General features: G+C 48.6%; 2 protein-coding genes across 6 annotated transcripts in view; one reads left to right on the top strand and one right to left on the bottom strand.

The window, feature by feature from the left end:
- Positions 1-21,124, top strand: part of LOC119951774 (zinc finger protein 229-like) — a 711,453-nt gene that overhangs the window by 177,415 nt on the left and 512,914 nt on the right. The window lies entirely within an intron of this gene.
- On the bottom strand, positions 15,408-20,753 carry LOC119951795 (gastrula zinc finger protein XlCGF8.2DB-like). 5 transcript variants are annotated; one of them, XM_038775149.1, is made up of 2 exons: positions 20,660-20,753; positions 15,408-17,058 (listed from the first exon to the last, which is right to left on the bottom strand). In XM_038775149.1, the coding sequence occupies exon 2, from the start codon at positions 16,653-16,655 to the stop codon at positions 15,561-15,563; it is 1,095 nt and encodes a 364-aa protein (XP_038631077.1). In that variant the 5' UTR covers positions 16,656-17,058; positions 20,660-20,753; the 3' UTR covers positions 15,408-15,560. The 5 variants fall into 5 exon arrangements, with proteins under 5 accessions (XP_038631077.1, XP_038631078.1, XP_038631081.1 ...); XM_038775150.1 differs by having other exon boundaries at positions 20,637-20,720; XM_038775153.1 differs by lacking the exon at positions 20,660-20,753 and adding an exon at positions 20,471-20,509.

The following is a 21,124-nucleotide window of genomic DNA, read 5'->3' as shown; positions in this document are numbered from 1 at the left end:
ACAGATTTTTATATTGTGAACAGATAACTAAAGACTGTTAATCAATTTATATTTTTAACTCTGCAATTCTGTATGTATCAATTGAGAGTATTTTACAATAAAAATGCTTTTATTAAAAATTATACTGTGTAGACTTACTCTCAAAGTTTAAAATGCTAGACACTCATTCAGGAAGTCTTAAATGACTAGGACCCACGACGACAGAGGTAACGATTTAGTTTGAGTGACGCATCTGAACTTTTCCCATTAAAAAGTAACTGAGATCCTGTTGAACAGTCTGAGACCCGGAAAAGCATTCTCCCTTCATGAGATCCATTTTGAGTCTGAGCAGAGAAACGGAATTCCCTCTTTTGGTGGGTTAACCTGGGGCATAGGTTATTAATAAAGTATTATCAGGCCCAGAATAACCTCAATCCTTCACATGGGCCTCTCCCAATCTGTGTGTCAGTTATAATCCCCCATTAATACTACTCTGCCTTTGCTACACACTTGCTGAATTTCTGCCTTTATACAATCTAGCCTAGCGCCTCAGAACTGCCACCAGGGGGGTCGACACACAACACCCATGACAGTTTGAGATTGTTTTGTTCCTCAGTTCCACCCATATGGGGCGGGATTCTCCGTCCAGGCAGCCAGCCAATGGGGTTTCCCATTCTGGGCCATGCCGTCGGGAAGTCCGCGGGCGTGAGTGCGCTGCCTGCGAAGCGGATGATCCCTCCGATGGAGAATCCAGCCCATGGTCTCCGCTGGATGCTTCCCCTCATTATATCCTCCACAGCAGACGCCATCCTCCTGGCACTACACTCACCTGGAGCATCTCAACAACAAGGATCCTACATCAGACTCCTATTCATTGGCTACAGCTTCAAATTCCTAGGTGTAGGTGTGCACATGACCAACAATCTGTCCTGATCTACCCACGTCGACGCTACGACCAAGAAAGCACAACAGTGCCGGCACTTTCTCAGGAAACAATAGAAATTTGGCAAATCCACATTGACTCTGACCACAGATGCACCACAGGAAGCATCCTGTCTGGCTGTAGCATAGCCTGATACTCTTAGCTCAGATACTCCGCCCCTCCGAGTCCCGCCCCTGGAGACTAGGCCGTGAATCCTGAGGTAAGGTTGTTATACTTACTGCTCCAATACTCCATCCCTCCCTGGAGACTAGGCCATGAATCCCCGAGGTCAGGTTGTTCTACTTACTGCTCCAATACTCCATCCCTCCCTGGAGACTAGGTTTGGGGAATAGATATTGGAGACGAGGTATTGGGGAATCAGAGAGGAAAGAATGTTATACAGAAACTAGAACTGTTTGTTCTGAATTTCTATCCAATACTGAGTTGACTTTGTAAACTCCTTCTGCAGGATATTACAAGAGGAGGAATTACAGACAGAAATCTCAATCGTCACGTCTCGATCTGACAGAGCCACTTGATTCATTGGGATCTGAATATCATCGGCCTTTAATTCCAGAATAATTCATGTTTACCCGATCTGTCAGCATCAAAACATTTAATCTTAATGTGAATTGAAAAGCACCGAGACACACACACCTGAGTGAGAGTTATCCAGAGCACTGGCTGTGGAAAGAGCTTTAACCAGTTACACAGCCTGAAAAACATTGCACCATTCACAGCGCGGAGAGACCGAACACGTGTTCTGTGTGTGGCCGAGGCTTCAACTGATCGTCAAACCTGGAGAGACACGAGGACACCCAAAACATGGAGAAACCATGGAAATGTGGGGACTGTGGGAAGGGATTCAGAGTCCCATCTCTGCTGGAAGCTCATCGACGCATTCACACTGGGGAGAGGCCGTTCACCTGCTCTGTGTGTGGGAAGGGATTCAGTCGGTTATCTGACCTGAGGAAACACCAGCAAACTCACACTGGGGAGAGACCATTCACCTGCCCTGTGTGTGGGAAGGGATTCAGTCGGTTATCTGACCTGCGGATACATCAGCGAGTTCACACTGGGGAGAGGCCATTCACCTGCCCTGTGTGTGGGAAGGGATTCAGTCGGTTATCTGACCTGCGGATACACCAGCGAGTTCACACTGGGGAGAGGCCATTCACCTGCTCCCAGTGTGAGAAGGGATTCAGTCGGTTATATGCCCTGCGGATACATCAGCGAGTTCACACTGGGGAGAAGCCATTCACCTGCTCTGTGTGTGGGAAGGGATTTACTCAAATCTCCAGCCTCATGTCACACCAGCGAATTCACACTGGGGAGAAGTTATTCATCTGCTTACAGTGTGGGAAGAGTTTTAGACAGTTATCCAGCTTGAAGTCACATCAGCGAGGTCACACTGGGGAGAGGCCATTCACCTCTCAGTGTGGGAAAGGATTCGCTCAGTTATCCCACCTGCAGACACACCAGCGAGTTCACACTGGGGAGAAGCCGTTCTCCTGCTCTCAATGTGGGACGCGATTCGCTCATTTATCTAGTCTGAAGACTCACCAGCGAGATCACACTGGGGAGAGGCCGTTCACCTGCTCTGTGTGTGAGAAGGGATTCACTCGGTTATCTAACCTGAAGACACACCAGCGCATTCACACTGGGGAGAAGCCGTTCACCTGCTCCCAGTGCGAGAAGGGATTTAGTGATTCATCCACCCTGCGGACACACCAGCGGGTTCACACTGGGGAGAGGCCGTTCACCTGCTCTCCATGTGGAAAGAGATTCATTCAGTCATCCAACCTGCAGAGACACCAGCGAGTTCACACTGGGTAGAGGCCATTCACCTCCTCTCAATGTGGGAAGGGATTTTGTGATTCATCGTACCTGCTGAGACAGCAACAAGTTCACAAGTGATTACAGGGGTTGGATTCTGCTGTTATTGGTTCTGTTCTCAATTACACCCAGAACAGCATTGTGTTCATTCTGACAGTTGGTCAGTGGGGATGGTTGGAGAGATTCCTCTGCTGGACTGGCCGGTCTCACGACTTTGCCTCTTGTCGGCTAATGCTCTTTGAGCCTTGTTGCGAATATCTGGTTTCAAATTTCACAAGGATCATAGAGTGAAGGGGTGTTTCGAAGTGAGAAGATATTCAGTTTTCATTTCTGTTTGGATACCCTAAAATCATGCCACATTGCCATGAAGATGGGCCGTAACTTGTCTGGGTGTTTCTCGCAGAACCCAACAGGGTATGAGGGGCAACTTGTCCAAGGTGGAATGGGAGACAGGGAATAGCTAATATTTAAGGAATTATTACATATTTACCAGGGGCTCTCTCTCTATTGATTTTTTTGTGGTATACAGAAGAAGGATCAGTGTGTACATACATACACGGTTGTTCTTTCTCTCGCATTATTCACAGTGGCGGTTATGTTTTCCTGTTTTCCGTTCTTCACTGTTTATTTTTGTTCCGGCTGTCGTCGTCCCCCCGTTTCTCACTCTTCTTCTGTTGGGCGTGGTTGGGCTCCATGTCTCCCTGCCCCCCTCTCATTTCCCTGTCCCACCCCCTCTTCAGTACTGTGTCATGGCTACCCTCTCCTAATCTTTGTCTTCTCAGCTGTTGGCTACAAACAGGTCTTGGAACAACCGAGTGAACAGCTCCCACGTTTTGTGGAATTCCTCTTCTGACCCTCGGATGGCAAACTTAATTTTTTTCCATTTGGAGAAATTCCGAGAGGTTGGACAGCCAGTCTGCAGCTCTGCGTGGTGCTGCTGACTGCCAGCCCAGCAGGATTCTCCAGCGAGCGATTAGAGAGGCAAAGGCCAGGTCGTCGGCCCTCCTCCCCTTGAATAGATCTGGCTGGTCTGATACCCCCGAAGACTGCCACTTTCGGGCATGGCTCCACTCTCATCCCCACCACTTTGGACATGGCCTCGAAGAGGGCTGTCCAGTACTCCACAAGACCAGAACATGTGGGCGTGGTTGGCCGGGCCACTTTGGCACCGTTCACATCTATCCTCCACCTCCGGGAAGAAGCTGCTCATTTGGGTTCTGGTTAAGTGGGCTCTGTGTAAAATCTTTAGCTGCACTTGGCTTAGTCTTGCGCATGTGGAGGTGGAGTTGACCCTGTGCAGTGCTTCGCTCTCTAGTCCCCACCGTATTTCAAACGCTACATCCTCCTCCCACTTCTCCCTTTTCTCATCCAGTTGGGTGTTGGCAGTCATCCAGTTGTCCTCCAATTCATGATGTCTGTCCCCTCCCCTTGCCAGGCCCTTTCCCCCTTGCACGAGATGCACCCCAGATGCTTCTCTGCACGCTTCCCGGCGCTAGCTGCCTCTTTAGTGTGGTGGACCCCCTCCCGTGGTGAGTTATGTATCCTCCCGTCACCCAATCCCTGGGCTCCCTGTCTGCCAATCCCCAGAACTTCTACGCTCTGCTGCCCTCGTTCATACCTCCCTCGCTTTCCTCCTTGGTCCCCAGAATGAGGCAGTTCGCTCCCGCACAACGTGATCGATGTGGTAATGGTTCACAGTTGGCTGTACAGATGTAAAAAATAAACACTAAGCATTAAGAGTCTCTTCCTTTGGGCTGTCCATCGCTGTCCCTGCTGTCGCTTATCCAGTCCGTCCTCCACGACAAAGTTGTCCGCGTCCGTAGGGATGCTCCCTGCCTTGATACGTGACCCAGAGCTTGGCTGGGTGCAGCATCCCAAACCTCACGCCATTTTTGTACAGCGTGGCCTTCACTATGTTATAGAACATAGAACAGTACAGCACAGAACAGGCCCTTCGGCCCTCAATGTTGTGCCGAGCCATGATCACCCCACTCAAACCCACGTATCCACCCTATACCCGTAACCCAACAACCCCCCCCTTAACCTTACTTTTATTAGGACACTACGGGCAATTTAGCATGGCCAATCCACCTAACCCGCACATCTTTGGACTGTGGGAGGAAACCGGAGCACCCGGAGGAAACCCACGCACACAGGGGGAGGACGTGCAGACTCCACACAGACAGTGACCCAGCCGGGAATCGAACCTGGGACCCTGGAGCTGTGAAGCATTTATGCTAACCACCATGCTACCGTGCTGCCCCTTGGTTAAATGTTAAATTCAGCCTGAGGCTTGGCCAGGTCAGCCCCAATGTCCTGATCAATCGAGTCCAGTGACCTTCCCAGCTGCAGTTTGTGGACTCCTGGCCCAGCGCAGGATTCTTTCCTGGTACCGGTGCATCTTGCTGATTATCGCCCTTGGCTGTTCCCTGAGGACTACACTTATCTTGATCCAACCTCTGGCTGTTCACCGTCCCCCTTCAGAATGCTTTCTGCCCGTTCAGGGACATCCTGGACCCTGGCACCAGGGAGGCAACATCGCATCCTGGAGTCTCTTTCATGTCCAGAGAAGCACCTATCTGTACCCCTATAACTATTGCTCTAATGCTCTTTGTCCCACCCTGCTTAACAACAGAGCCAGCCGTGGTGCCACTGCTCTGGCTGCTGCTCTTGTTATCCCCTGATAGGCCATCCCCCCCAACAGCTGTATACTTGTTCGAGAGGGAGATGACCACAGGGGTTTCCTGCACTGACTGCCTGCCCCTTCTAGCGGTCACCTATCTATCTGTCTGCACCTTGGGTGTCACCACATCACTAAAAATCCTGCCTATGATGCTTTCCACCACCTTCATGCTCCTAAGTGCATTCAACTGCTGTTCCAACCTATCCATGTGGTTTGTGAGGAGCTACAATTGGGTGCACTTCCTGCAGGTGTAGTCGTCCGAGACGCTGGCAGCGTCACGGATCTTCCACATCTCACAAGTACAGCACTTAACCCCACTGACCGACATTTCCATCACCAATTAAATCATTTAAGAAAACGTGGTGGGAATGGTGGTTACGCCTTCTCCATGGGGAGCTATTTTTGGAGTGTCTGAGGATCCGGGTGTTTTGGTGGGGAAGGAGGCCGATGTTGTGGCTTTCGCCTCCCTGTTAGCCCAGAGGAGAATCTTTCTAAACTGGCCATCCTCGGATCCACCAAGTATCGGGTCATGGATGTGAGACCTTGCTGAGTTTCTTCATTTGGAGGGAATTAAGTTCGCCATTAGAGGGAGAGATGAGGGGTTCTTCCTGAGGTGGAAGCTGTTCATTGACCTTTTTCAAGAAGTATTAGAATGTCAGCGGGAGGGGGGTGGGAGGGGGGGAATGAAATGAAAATCGCTTATTGTCACAAATCGGCTTCAAATGAAGTTACTGTGAAAAGTCCCTAGTCGCCACATTCCGGCACCTGTTCGGGGAGGCCGGTACGGGAATTGAACCGTGCTGCTGGCCTGCCTTGGTTTGCTTTCAAAGCCAGCGATTTAGCCCAGTGCTAAACCAGCCCCATACCTACCTAAACTAGGGGAGGGTGTAACTATTGGTTGTTAAGCGGCAGGGGATTACTCTATTTCATTTTTATAAAAATTTTTGGGAGTGTGGCTGATGTATAGATGGGGGGTTCCTGCTGTGTTATATTGCTGTAGTGTAAAATGCATTGTTAATATGTTATGCAGTGTTCAATGTTGTTTGGTGTTTTGGACTGTTCCTGTTTTTTATTGTTTGTATTTTCTGGATATACCTTCAATAACTTATCTTTAAAAGGAAACACAGTCTGGTTGTTCAATTCGACCACTTATTGTGCAGTTCTCATATGTAATGCACCCGCAGTAATCTTCTGCTCTAATAGTCTTCTCTGGACACAACCAGTTTGTTCCCCCTCCTTTGCATTTCCTGAGGATGACAGAGTATATTCTATCTCTCTTTTGGATTGCATTTTCAGGGGCATCCTTTAGTTTAACTAACACCCTGTTCCACAGCATCCCAAATAGTTCACCTGGAGAAGCTGATGTCATTCTCCCCTGCCCGGGGAATATGCAACAACATTCCCACTGGGAGGATGAGGTTATCATTCTGAAAGGGAACACGACTGGCCAATGTCAGTTCCCCGAGGAGTTCAGCAGCTTGGTGGGCCGTTTTTATCCATGCTTTCAATTGATCATTGCTCACCCAATCAGGTACTTAGTGTGCATCAAGCTGGAGTCAGTTAGCCTGGAGGTTCTGCAACATGTGTGTTACATACATGTTACACGCCTGCACCCTGTGTATTTTCTGTGAAATCTCACCTTGTCTATCAATTCACTTGTTAATCATTGTCTGATATGAACTGTTTAATTTCCTTCCACACGAGCTTACTGACCCGCTGGCTGAGGTCTGTAGCCATTCCAGCATCCTGGTTTATGTCCTTTACTGCAGATCTCATTTGCCCTTTCATAACCTCAATGTCTTCTCTTATTTCTGCAATATCAAGGGAGTTAACAGTGGAAACTCCTGCCCATATCCTCAAACCACTAGTTCCACAAAGCCCCTCTGTTGTAACTTACGCGTTTTCAGTCCACTCCCCCCCCCCCCCCCCAAGATTTTCCTGCTCAAGGCTCACCAATAACTCCTGGCCATAGTTGTGCCGACTGATGAGATTGATCATAACTTTTACATATTCATATCCCGCTGCTATTGTCACTGATTCGTCAGTGGGGGTCAGGACTAACCCGTGTCCCATAGTGTGGCTAGTGATTTGCTCGTCACATTCGGGCCTGGATGTGCCCCTGGACCCGTGGTTGTATCCAAGCCGGGGTTCGCCGGTGTCACAGTGCTGGTGGTAGGTTTTGACCTGGTTCCAATCCTTATCTGGTGGGGTCCTTGCTTCCTACAATATCCCACTCAATCTTTGGGCTTCTGTGCTGACTGGCTTCCTGATTCTCTTCCCTGGTACAAAGCAGTCAATCTCTCACATGTACCACCTCTTGATTCTCAGTACATTTCGGTGCCTGGCGGGGTCTATACAATACATTTCTATACAGTCCCCTCTAACTTTATATTTCACAATAGAGCGATTGGGGTTGTTGAGGGCACTGTGTTTTCTGCTCCGTCATTTTAAAATACGCTGTCATCTTGCCTGGGGGTAAGGGTCCTGTGTCCCAGCTTTCCCTATTAGCTGTAATTCCCTTAATCCTGGGTTCCAGACTGATATAGGGCCGAGGTATTTCAGAACTGCAGGTAATTGGTATAAGCTGCCCCGCAGGATGTATAAAGTCCCATTGGTACATACATCCTGGGTCTCATCATAATAAAAACCTATACCACTCCTTCCCCTGACGTCTCTTATTGCATTTACAGTGGCCCGACACACCCACGTGACATTAGTAGACATGTGATCATTGGTTTTCGTGTCAGTGATGTCCGGCTCCTTCTGTGTCCATTGCGAGATCGATGTCAGTGGTTGAAACCAGAGATGGGATGGGGCCCCAAAGCGCGCTGGCAATAGAATTCTGGAGGTAGAAACAGTCGCCTTCCGGATCTCAGTTAGTATTATATCATTTGTATCATTTCCAATCCCTCCTCTTCTTTGTCCTTTTGGTTCCGTTGTCCCATAACCTGGGCTACACTCGTGACCCACTTACAAATCCAGATGATTCCTTTCACAAATGTGGCGGCTGCAAATGCCGCGGCTCCCCCCAGTTCCATGGGTTCGCTGACCCATTGGAGGGGTCTCTCAATGTTTGTGATTATGGGACTATTCATTGGGGAATGATTTTAACTGTGTCCAGTGGGTTTTTCGTCTATTAGGACACGTTTGTCCAGTGACTATTACTTCATAGGGTTCCTCCCATCGAACCCCTCGTCCCTTTTTACCTGTCATGTGTTTGACCATTACCCTGTCCCCTGGCATGGGTAGTTTGGGGGTATCTTCTCCAGTCAGTTTGGTCCAGTCTCTGTGCTGTTGCTGTGTGAGTATCTGACCTTTCAGGACAAGCAGGCGGTCTACCAGATCTTTCATACATTGGAGTACAGTTCCTGTGTTTATCTCGAGTTCCACCCCTCCAGTTATCACCTCCTCCGGGAGGCGCATTGCTCTTCCTGTCATTAACTCAAAAGGGGTTAATCCTGTTCCCCGGGCGGGGGGTGGCTCTTTGACACAACAATATTGCGGGTAAGGCCCGTACCCAATTATTCCCTTCCTTCAGCATGGCTTTGGCTGGGCTGTTTTTTAGGGTTCTGTTCATCCGCTCTACCATTCCCGAACTCTGAGGATAGTCTGGGATGTGGAATCTCTGCTGCATTTCCAAAACTTTACTGATGGGTCCCTTGGTCAGAATCCAGTTGGAGGGGCATCTCCCACCTTGGTATTATTTTAGAACATAGAACAGTACAGCACAGAACAGGCCCTTCGGCCCTCGATGTTGTGCCGAGCAATGATCACCCTCCTCAAACCCACGTATCCACCCTATACCCGTAACCCAACAACCCCACCCCCTAACCTTACTTTTTTAGGGCACTACGGGCAATTTAGCATGGCCAATCCACCTAACCCGCACATCTTTGGACTGTGGGAGGAAACCGGAGCACCCGGAGGAAACCCACGCACATTCGGGTTGTTAGCCAATATCAAAGCCATGGTGCCAGCGGTGGCGTCCTTACACAGGAATGATTCCACCCACCGGGTGAATTGATGTGTAACCAGCAGACAATGTTTTACCCTGTACTCGAGGCAAGGATCCAGGAAAATCTAGTTGCAGGTTTTCCAAGGGTCGCTTGGGCCGGGCTGACTTTCCATTTTGATCCACCAGGGTGCACTGTCTGCATCGTTGGCAGAATGTGGCCACATCCCTGACCATGAAGTACGGGGCTCACCCCCACATACTTCCTTGCTCCATCCAGATAAGGAAAGTGAGTTACATTCATAGACTCGATCTCACTGTATTTTCCACCAGAACCATTGACCTGTACGTCTTCTATTTGTTTATTCCATTCATCGGATGTGGACATCGCTGGCTGGGCCGCATTTGTTGTCCATCCCTAATTGCCCTTGAACTGAGTGGCTGCAGCTAAGAGCCAACCACATTGCTGTGGATCTGACATCACAAGTAGGCCAGCCCAGGTCAACATGGCAGATTTCCTTCTCTAAAAGACATTAGTGAACCAGATGGGTTTTTACAACAATCAGCAATGCTTTCATGGTCATCGATTTCAATTCCAGATTTTTTGTGACTTCAAATTTCACCATCTGCTGAACCTGGGATCCCTGTTGCATTACCCTGGGTCTCTGGATTACTGGTCTGGCTATTGTGTTTCTCCATGTGTTTTGTGAGAGATGAAGTCATCATAGCCGATAAGCCTGAGCTGTTATCGAGTTATATTTTGTTTTCTGTAAGTCCTGTACTTTCCCACTAACGTGCAGGCAAAACGGCTGCAACTGTACTTTGTATAAATGTGTGTTATTGTAACTGCTCCCTCAGATATTTTGGTTCGCTGAAGCATTCCCCTGCGTGTTTGTAATAAAGGTTCCCAAACTTCTTTAAAATAAATTTAGTGTACCCAATTCATGTTTTCCAATTCAGGGGCAATTTAGCTTGGCCAATCCATCTAGGCTGCACATCTTTGGGTTGTGGGGGAGAAACCCACACAAACACGGGGAGAATGTGCAAACTCGGGGCAGCACGGTGGCGCAGTGGGTTAGCCCTGTTGCCTCACGGTGCCGACGTCCCAGGTTCGATCCCGGCTCTGGGTCACTGTCTGTGTGGAGTTTGCACGTTCTCCCCGTGTTTGCGTGGGTTTCACCCCCACAACCCAAAGGATGTGCAGGCTAGGTGGATTGTCCACGCTAAATTGCCCCTTAATGGGAAAAAAAATGAATTGGGCACTCTAAACTCTTTAAGAAAAAGAGAGAATGTGCAAACTCCACACGGACAGTGACCCAGAGCCAGATCGAACCTGGGACCTCGACACCGTGAGGCAGCAGTGCTAATCATTGCGCCACCGCGCTGCCAAGGTTCCCAAACTTGACCAACTCTGGACTCCGAGTGGCATTTGTCCCACAACAACTTGGCTTCAGGAACAGGATCCAGTGACGGCTCTGATTAAAGGAAAGTCCCCGTGGACAGCAGATACCGGGGTGAGTATTGTTTGTTTTATACCACCCGTGTTTAGTTCAGTCTGACTGACCACTGGGGCCTCCTTGGAATCTCAGGGATCTGTTCTGGTTTGTTTCTTTGGCGTCCATTCAATGTAATTTCAATGACTGGAACATTCCAGACAGAGAATTGTTCGTTTTACACCAAGGATGTGTTTGGGGGCGATGTTGAAGTCCCCGTGACCAAGAGGGTTTTTATTGCTGCTAACAAATAAAGGCATAAAGCTAAATGGGAGGCTAACCAGAGAGTTAGGCAGTTGGAGAGAGTTTGGCGTGTTTAGAGATCCCAAATAAAGGGTCATTTAGCATTATTACCTTGATGGATCTGCACAGAAAAACTCCAAATTGTGTGATCGATGTCGGAATTTCAGATATATTGTGTTATACATATTTGGTGCACTAAGGGTTAAAAGTCTGGGTTAGTGTGTGACTGCTGTAGTCATGTTTATAAAAATCCTGGTTTGTTGAGCACCTCAGCATTTTGGAGACAGAGGTGCAATTAAGGCATCGTAAAATCTTGGGAAATGTACTTTTTTATATAAAGAAGGTTCTCTGGTGAATAAATAATTGGATAAATTGTGTTTAAACTTGAAAAATCAGGTCTTGAAATCCGAGTAGCATAAGGGTGATGTAACTAATGGAAGGTGTGAGGGTACCAGGTATATAGCAGGCGGCAGAGTTTTAGTTTTTTGACTGCAAAGTGAGCTGAGAAACAGTTTCTGAAGAATACAGCCAGCAATTGTGCATTATTCTGACTGTACTCTGGTTTCTTCAAAAGATCTCTATCCAATATTAAGCAAGTATGCTTGTGTCTGCTAACTGTATTTAAAGGTGGATTTTGGCCAGAGATGGGTTTGTTTGAGTGCAGTTAAGATAGCAGTTAAGGGTTATTCTTTCATTGTATTGTTCAGCATTGTTTAATGGGTAATTGTCAGCTATTTTCTTTGTGATGCAAAAATGAGTAATAGTGTGTTAGTAATAAAGTTTATTTTAATATCGCTATGCGTGTGTGAAATCACTCCTGGAGCGAAGTATCCTTTCCTCACAGTCTTACAAATTGAATAAAATATTGGGGTTTCTGTCCAATATCCCAGTATCACAAAACCGAATAGAACTTATAAGGCCAAGGTTAGGTTCATGGCTCAGGGATTTGAAGAATCCTTAGGAATTAAAGAGGTCAGAATGGACTCGCCCACAGAGGGAAAGGCCATTTAAATTTTTTATCGTTCCTTTTAGAGACTTTTTAGAACATAGAACAGTACAGCACAGAACAGGCCCTTCGGCCCTCAATGTTGTGCCGAGCAATGATCACCCTACTCAAACCCACGTATCCACCCTATACCCGTAACCCAACATCTTGTGAATGTAAGTCAATAAATAAAAATGCTGCTTTTCTGCCAAGGATCACCTCCAGAGGGTAGTTTTCTGTAACTTTCTAAGATCTTCCTCCGAAGATCAGAGTTCGAATGCCCTTGACTGCTGAAGTGTTCCCCGACTGGAAGGGAACATTCCTGCCTGGTGATTGTCGTGCGATGCCCGTTCAATCATCTGCATGGTCTCGCCAATGTAGCACGCTTCGGGACATCCTTTCCTGCAGCGTATGAGGTACACAACGTTGGCTGAGTTGCACGAGTATGTACCGTGTACCTGGTGTTCTCACATGTAATGATCTGGCTGAGCAGGAATGTTCCCTTCCAGTCGGAGAACACTTCAGCAGTCATGGGCATTCAGATTCTGATCTTTGGATAAGCGTTCTCCAAGTCGGCCTTCAGGACGCGTGACAACATAGAATCGCCGAGCAGAAATGTATAGCCAAGTTCCGCACGCATGAGTGCGGCCTCAACCGGGACCTTGGATTCATGTTGCATTACATTCACCCCCCCATTATCTGGCCTGGGCTTGCGAAATCCTATCAACTGTCCTGGCTTGAGACAATTCACACCTCTTAAACCTGTGATTATCCCTCTCTCCAGTTGCTCAGTTTGGACCTGTAGACTTAATTACCTGCAAAGACTCGCATTCAAAATATCGTCTTGCATCTTTGACTTTGTCTAAATATATGTTTCTGGAACCCACCTCTTCATTCACCTGAGGAAGGAGCAGTGCTCCGAAAGCTAGTGATTCGAAACAAACCTGTTGGACTTTAACCTTGTGTTGTAAGACTTCTTACTGTGCTCACCCCAATCCAACGCCAGCATCGCCACATCATAAGAAGGTGCCAGATGTAGAAGGAAGACTTTGGAAGTGAAATAAGTTTGTCTATGTTTTGAACAATGTTTCAGAGTGTATGGTACTTCTCAGTTAGATCAGTTTTGTTAAAGTCGGACTGTCTCTACCTGAAGGCAGAAGCTGCCGTGCTTTATTGGTACCATGGCAGGAAACTCTCGGACATCTTTATGATGCATGTTGATGACAGCCTATGTGGTGGTGCTAGTGAGTTCCAAAACAATGTTACTGACAGCAACAGAACAACATTTAAGATTTGGAGTCGGGCTTCTGGGACCTTTAAATAAATTGGATTGGAAATCAGGCAGTGTGGGTCTGACGTGACTTTACATCAACAATCTCATGGAGACAGTATGAACCCTGTCACAGTCAATGGGGCCGGGGTCTCACAGAAAGATGAAGATGTTTCCAAAGCTGGGACTGAGCAGCTGCAAAGTCAAATTGGCCAATTGGATTGGCTTGGCACGCAGGCAAGGCCGGATACAAGTTTTGATGTCTTTGAGCTGAGTTCTGTAATGAAATGTCCAATGGTTGAGGACATTTAATGAGCGAACAAAACATGAAAAAAATACAAGATGGTTGGGTGAGCTGAAGAATATAGAATGGATTGTTTTTAGTGATGCCTCTCACTCGCATGAGCCTGTCTCAGTGTCTGTACACTGAGTGATGTTTAAACATATCTTTCAGCAGAACAGCCAAACATTTTTCCTTCTAAATTCAAAGGCCGATGATATTCAAAGGCCGATGCACGGTAGCATGGTGGTTAGCATAAATGCTTCACAGCTCCAGGGTCCCAGGTTCGATTCCCGGCTGGGTCACTGTCTGTGCGGAGTCTGCACGTCCTCCCCGTGTGTGCGTGGGTTTCCTCCGGGTGCTCCGGTTTCCTCCCACAGTCCAAAGATGTGCGGGTTAGGTGGATTGGCCATGCTAAATTGCCCGTAGTGTCCTTAAAAGTAAGGTTAAGGGGGGGGTTTGTTGGGTTACGGGTATAGGGTGGATACGTGGGTTTGAGTAGGGTGATCATTGCTCGGCACAACATCGAGGGCCGAAGGGCCTGTTCTGTGCTGTACTGTTCTATGTTCTATATTCAGCTCCTATGAAGTGACTGACCTCTTGGCCTCATATTTGGTTTGAGATTTCTGTCTGTTAATCCTCTCCTAATATTCTGGAAAAGGAGTTTACAAAAGTTATCACTGTCAATATAGGACAGAAATTCAGAATAGATCATTCTAGCTTCTCTGGAACATTCTTTCCTCTCTCCTTCCCCAAAAGCTGTAAATCTCCATCCCACGCACTCTCCCTCCATTCTCACTCTGCTGTATCTAATATTCACCCTCCCAATTCTCCTGAAGGTGCTGATTCAGGCTGATTGACAGATCCATGCTCACTGCTTCCTGTCCTGGACACAGAACCTGCAGACTGCTAGTCTAAATACATATGGATATCTGTATATTTATTGAGCTCATGATATGTGTAATAGTCACAGTATTACTTGAACAGAGATACAGGGGTGATGTGAGAAAGAGCTTTATTAAACAGCGAGTAGTCATGACCGGGAACTCGCTGCCTACGAGGATGGTAGAAGTGGAGACAATCAACAATTTCCAAATTAAAATTCTTGGACTCTTGTTGGAAATAAACTGACAGGAGAACGGGAATAGAGAGGGAGATGGGACAGATTGGATTGTTCTACAGAGTCTGGAATTGAGTTATTGAATGGACTCCCTCTGTGCTGAAGGACTCTATGACTGGACATATATAACAGAGCTACAGTACTATATTACAAGACTAGAAATAGTAAAAATTTACCTCATTACAGAATCTTGATTAACATATTTAATATATACCACAGCATTAAACATTTAATCTCTATTATACAATAGCACTTGAAATATTTCTGTCCTATGTTCATTTACAGTCCCCTTAAATGTCAGCCAATTCCTGGGAAACCGCAGCTTTATTTGTGGACATTAGGAAAGAGACCATCCTTTTAGCCGGACAAATAAATGTGTCAAGAGGGCGTTAAGGATATCAGAATGGGCAGCATGGTAGCACCGTGGTTAGCACTGATGCTTCACAGTTCCAGGGTCCCAGGTTTGATTCCGGCTTGGGTTACTGTCTGTGCTGAGTCTGCACGTTCTCCCCATATCTGCGTGGGTTTCCTCCGGGCGCTCTGGTTTCCTCCCACAGTCCAAAGATGTGCAGGTTAGGTGGATTGGCCGTGCTAAATTTCCCTTAGCGTCCAAAAGGTTAAGTGGGGTTACTGGGATGGGGTGGACGTGTGGGCTTAAGTAAGGTGCTCTTTCCAAGGGTTGATTAGACTCAATGAGCCGAATAGTCTCCTTCTGCACTTTAAATTCTATAAATGAACATGGTTGATCGTGGATGTGATTAACAGCAACACCGACAGCAGAATCTGACCCCGTGTAATCATCTGTGAACTCTTTGGTGTGACTGCTGGTGGGATAACTGAGAGAATCCCTTCCCACACACAGAGCAGATGAATGGCCTCTCCCTGGTGTGAACTCGCTGGTGCCTCTGCAGGTTTGATGAATGAGTGAATCCCTTGCCACAGTCAGAGCAGGTGAATGGTCTCTCCCCAGTGTGAACTCGCTGGTGTGTCATGAAGTGGATTGAATGGTTGAAGCCCTTCCCACACACAGTGCAGGTGAATGGCCTCTCCCCGGTGTGAACTGTCTGGTGCGTCTGCAGGGTTGATAATCGAGTGAATCCCTTCCCACACACAGAGCAGGTGAATGGCCTCTCCCCAGTGTGAATCCGCTGGTGTTCCAGCAGGCCGGACGACTGAATAAAATTCTTCCCACACACAGAGCATCTGAACGGCTTCTCCCCTGTGTGACGTCGCTGATGAATCAGCAGTGTAGATGACTGAGTGAATCTCTTCCCACATTGAGAGCAGGTGAATGGTCTCTCCCCAGTGTGAACTCGCTGGTGTGCCCGCAGGTCAGGTGACTGAGTGAATCCCTTCCCACACTCAGTGCAGGTGAATGGCTTCTCCCCTGTGTGAACTCGCTGATGTCTCTGCAGATTGGGTAAGTGAGAGAATCCCTTCCCACACTCCGAGCAGGTGAATGGCCTCTCCCCAGTGTGAACTCGCTGGTGTGTCTGCAGATTGAGCAACTGAATGAATTCCTTCCCACACTCCGTGCAGGTGAACGGCCTCTCCCCAGTGTGAACTCGCTGGTGTCTCTGCAGATGGGATAACTGAGTGAATCCCTTCCCACACTCTGTGCAGGTGAACGGTTTCTCCCCAGTGTGAACTCGCTGGTGTGTTTGCAGATTGGGTAACTGGGTGAATCCCTTCCCACACTCTGTGCAGGTGAATGGCCTCTCCCCAGTGTGAACTCGCTGGTGTGTCTGGAGTCTGAATGAATCACTGAATCCCTTCCCACATTCAGTGCAGGTGTAAGGCATTTTCCCGGTATCTCCATGCTGATCAGATTCCACTTCAGACAGGCATCCAAATTTGTTGCCACAATTCCCGTGTTCCCACACTTTCTGCATGATAAAGGTGTCCCTTGTGTGTCCCCAGATTCAACAGTGTGTTGAAAGTTCACTCACACAGAACACGTGTACGGTTTCTCCCCGCTGTGAATGGTGTAATGTCTTTTTCAGGCTGTGTAACTGGTTAAAGCTCTTTCCACAGTCAGTGCTCTGGAACACTCTCACTCGGGCGTTTTTCCAGTCATAATGATGTTTAAAATCACTCGCTGTGTGTGTATCTCGGAGCTTTTCCAGTCACGGTGATGGTTAAAAACTTTTGAAGCCTTTAGAACAGAGAAACATTTTCTCCTTCTAGATTTCAAGCCGATGATATTCTGGTCCCAGCGAATGGAGCAACTCCACCAGATCTTGATGTGACGTTTGGTTTGAGATTTCAGTCCGTAGATCCTAACCTTCTGATATCCTGTAAAAGGTGTTTACAAAAGACATCACTGTCAGTCCAGGAGAAAAATTCAGAACAGACAATTCTAGTTTCCATGAAACATTCTTTCCTCTCTCATTCCCCAAAAGGTGTAAATCTCCATTCCACACACTCTCCCTCCATTCTCACTCTGCTGTATCTAATATTCACCCTCCCAATTCTCCTGAGGGGCTGATTCATGAGGGATCCAGGCTCACTGTTTCTTGTTGAAGAAGTGAAAATCTTCATCCAATCATCTATTGATTAGATAAAGGGGTGGATCTAATAATAATCTTTTAGTGTCACAAGTTGGCTTACATTAACACTGCAATGGAGTTATTGTGAAAATCCCCCAGTCGCCACACTCCGGCACCAGTTCGGTTATATTGATGGAGAATTTATAACGTCCAATTCACATAACAAGCGCATCTTTCGGGAATTATGGGAGGAAACCGAGATAACCAGAGGAAACCCACGAAGACACTGGGAGAATCTTGCAGACTCCGCAGTGACCCAAGTCGGGAATTGAACCCGGGCCCTAGTGCTGTGAAGCAACAGTGCTAACCACTGTGCTACGTGCCACCCTGAGGAAGGATTTAATTTTGGCAGCGAGTGGTTAAGAATTTTCTGCCGACGATGGAGGTGGAAGTGGAGACGAATATTGAATTTAAAATAAAATTGGATAGGTATTTGAAGGAAATTAACTTGCAGGGGAACGGGGAAATAGAGGGGGGATGGAACTGACTGGTTTGTTGTAAAGAGAGTCGATATGGACTTGAGTTACTGAATGGATTTCTTCTGTGCTGTAATGACTCCATGACTGGAAATATATAACATAGCTACAGTGCTATATTATACAACTAGAAATAATAAGAAATGTACTTTATTGCAGAACCATAAATTGTATATCTATCATGTTCCACTATATATAACACTAGACATATCTCTGGCCTGTATTAATTTACTGTCCCCTTAATGCCAGTCTTCCCCTGGGGAAACCAGCCCTTTAATTGTGAACATTAGGCCAGGATGGGGACTCGCGATCTTTGGGGTTGGGGTAGAGCCGGGAGTGCAGGAGGCGAAAGAGGCCGGTGTGCTGGCCTTTGCGTCCCTAGTAGCCCGGCGAAGGATTTTGCTACAGTGGAAGGACGCGAGGCCCCCAAGCGTGGAGACCTGGATCAATGACATGGCGGGCTTCATTAAGCTTGAGAAGGTTAAATTCGCCCTGAGAGGATCGGTGCAAAGGTTCTTTAAACGGTGGCAACCTTTCCTCGACTTTCTGGCTCAACGATAGGTTACTGGGACAGTAGCAGCAGCAACCCGGGGGGGGGTGGGGGGGAACGTTGATTATGTTGGCTTATTTCATTTAAATTTGATTTATCTAATTTTAATTTATAGTTAAGTTCTCTTGTTTGGGGGGGGGGGGGGTGGGGGAATGTGATACATGTGATGTTACGGTATGGGGGGAATTGTGGGTGTTATGGGGCTGTTAGTTGCATATTACTGCTTTTTGCTATACTTGTTGTTATATTTTCTGTAAAAAATTCCAATAAAAATTATTTTAAAAAAAATAAATTGTGAACATTAGGAAAGAGACCATCCTTTTAGCCAGACAAATAAACGTGTCAAGCTGAGGGAGCAAAGGATGTCAATGTCTTTAAGAGAGAGAGAGAGAGACCTGGGCCAAGCTTTCCAGAGTCTGCACCCTCCGTGGATTCACTTCCTTTCCCTTCAGTTGCTGCAAGTGACCAATTGAAATATGAAAAATATGGAAAGGGAGAAATATTGATTCCCTCCGAGATGTTGCACAGAGAAAGTTTTAGATCTTTTAGTTTGTTAACAATTCTACAATACAACATGACAAAGCTGAACACAGAACAATCAGCAAGAAAACAAAGGCGCCAGCCTCCCCCCCCCCCCCCCGAGCGGTAGCCCCACATCGGTGGAAACGTGTGTGTGGGAAAGCATGGGTGTCGAAGCAGTTCATGCATGTCAGGAAGAGCAGGCGTGTGTGAAGGAGTGAATGCTGCATATGCCGGTCTGTAAGAGTGTGTGTGAGAGAATGAGCAGCACCGACCATCAGGAAAGGACAAACCGACACGGGCGCGGCGGGAGGGACACCGACACGGCGGGAGAGAGACACCGACACGGGCACGGCGGGAGAGACACCGACACGGGCACGGCGGGAGAGACACGGGCACGGCGGGAGAGACACTGACACGGGCACAGCAGGAGGGACACCGACACCGGCACAGTGGGAGGGACACCGACACGGGCACGGCGGGAGGGACACCGACACGGGCACGGCGGGAGAGAGACACCAACACGGGCACGGCGGGAGAGACACCGACACGGTGGGGGAGAGACACGGGCACGGTGGGAGAGACACCGACACGGGCACGGCGAGAGTGACACCGACACGGCGGGAGAGACACCGACACGGGCACGGCGGGAGAGAGACATCGACACGGGCACGGCGGGAGAGACACTGACACGGGCACGGCGGGAGAGACACCGGCATGGGCGCGGTGGGAGAGAGACACCGACACGGGCACGGCGGGAGAGAGACACGGGCACGGCGGGAGAGAGACACGGCACGGCGGGAGAGACACACCGACACGGGCACGGCGGGAGAGACACACAGGCACGGCGGGAGGGAGACACCGACACGGGCACGGCGGGAGGGTCACCGACACGGGCACGGCGGGAGACACCGACACGGGCACGGCAGGAGAGAGACACCAACATGGGCACGGCGGGAGAGAGACACCGACACGGGCACGGCGGGAGACACCGACACGGGCACGGCAGGAGAGAGACAGCGACACGGGCACGGCGGGAGAGAGACACCGACACGGGCACGGCGGGAGACACCAACATGGGCACGGCAGGAGAGAGACACCAACATGGGCATGGCGGGAGAGAGACACCGACAAGGGCACGGCGGGAGAGACACACCGTCATGGGCAAGGCCGGAGAGAGACACCGTCATGGGCACAGCGGGAGACACCCCTCCCCTCCACAGAGGTTCACAGTTCAGCCCAAAAACGCAGTCCCATTGAACAAAGGACAGTACAGCACAGGAACAGGCCCTTCAGCCCTCCAAGCCTGTGCTGACCATGCTGCCCATCTAAACTAAAATCTTCTACACTTCCTGGGTCCGTATCCCTCTATTCCCATCCTATTCATGTATTTGTCAAGATGTCCCTTAAACGTCACTATCGTCCCTGCTTCCACCACCTCCTCCGGCAGCGAGTTCCAGCCACCCACTACCCTCTGTAAAAAAAACTTTTCTCCTACATGTCCTCTAAACCTTGCCCCTCGCACCTTAAACCTATGCCCCCCCCCAGTAATTCACCCCATTACCAATTGCCCAAGAGACGAGGCAGAGGACAGGGTGAACCCACAAACACACAAAAGTCTCGATGCAAAAACACCATCAGCTGCACCAAAGACAAAAAGCGCATGCGCATGCGCATTCTCTCTCCCCCCCCCCCCAATTCCAAACATCCGGGTTCCAGGGCGCGGGGAGGGGCGCGGGGAGGGGCACGGCGCGCGGGCACGGGGATCCCCGCCCCTACCAATTGTTCCCCCTCCACCGCACCTCCTCCAGAGAACCGGCTCCGGCCAGAGCGAGAAGCCGCTCGGTGATCACCTCCTCGGCGCAGGACTGCGCATGTCCAAAGGAGGGGGGACAACTGCGCATGTGCGGAGTCGAGCCCGCCTCCTGACCTTCCTGCTGACAGATTGACTAATGGGTTGAATTGGATGACCGGAAGGACTCTGGTCCACCAGCCAATCAGAGCGTGGGCTTTGTGTGAATGGAGATTGAGCTACACACGGATTGAAACTTCTTCCTGTCTCCAACATCTGTGAGTAAAACACTTTATTTTCTCCCCCTTTCCATTTCTTTTCTCATTCTGATCTTTAATCGGCCACTTGCAGCAACTGAAGGGAAAGGAAGTGAATCCAGGGAGGGTGCAGACTCTGGAAAGTTTGGCCCAGTTCTCTCTCTCTCTCTCTTAAAGACATTGGCATCCTTTGCTCCCTCAGCTTGACACATTTAGTT

The sequence above is a fragment of the Scyliorhinus canicula genome, chromosome 17 (genome assembly GCF_902713615.1).
Source record: "Scyliorhinus canicula chromosome 17, sScyCan1.1, whole genome shotgun sequence".
Lineage (NCBI taxonomy): Eukaryota > Metazoa > Chordata > Chondrichthyes > Carcharhiniformes > Scyliorhinidae > Scyliorhinus > Scyliorhinus canicula.
The sequence above is the reverse complement of the archived record's forward strand: the minus strand, read 5'-3'. Positions and strand labels throughout refer to the sequence as shown.

Bases quoted from the DNA above. Each gene is read 5' to 3' on its own strand.
- LOC119951795 (XM_038775149.1), bottom strand. From the start codon at position 16,655: ATGCAGAAAGTGTGGGAACACGGGAATTGTGGCAACAAATTTGGATGC.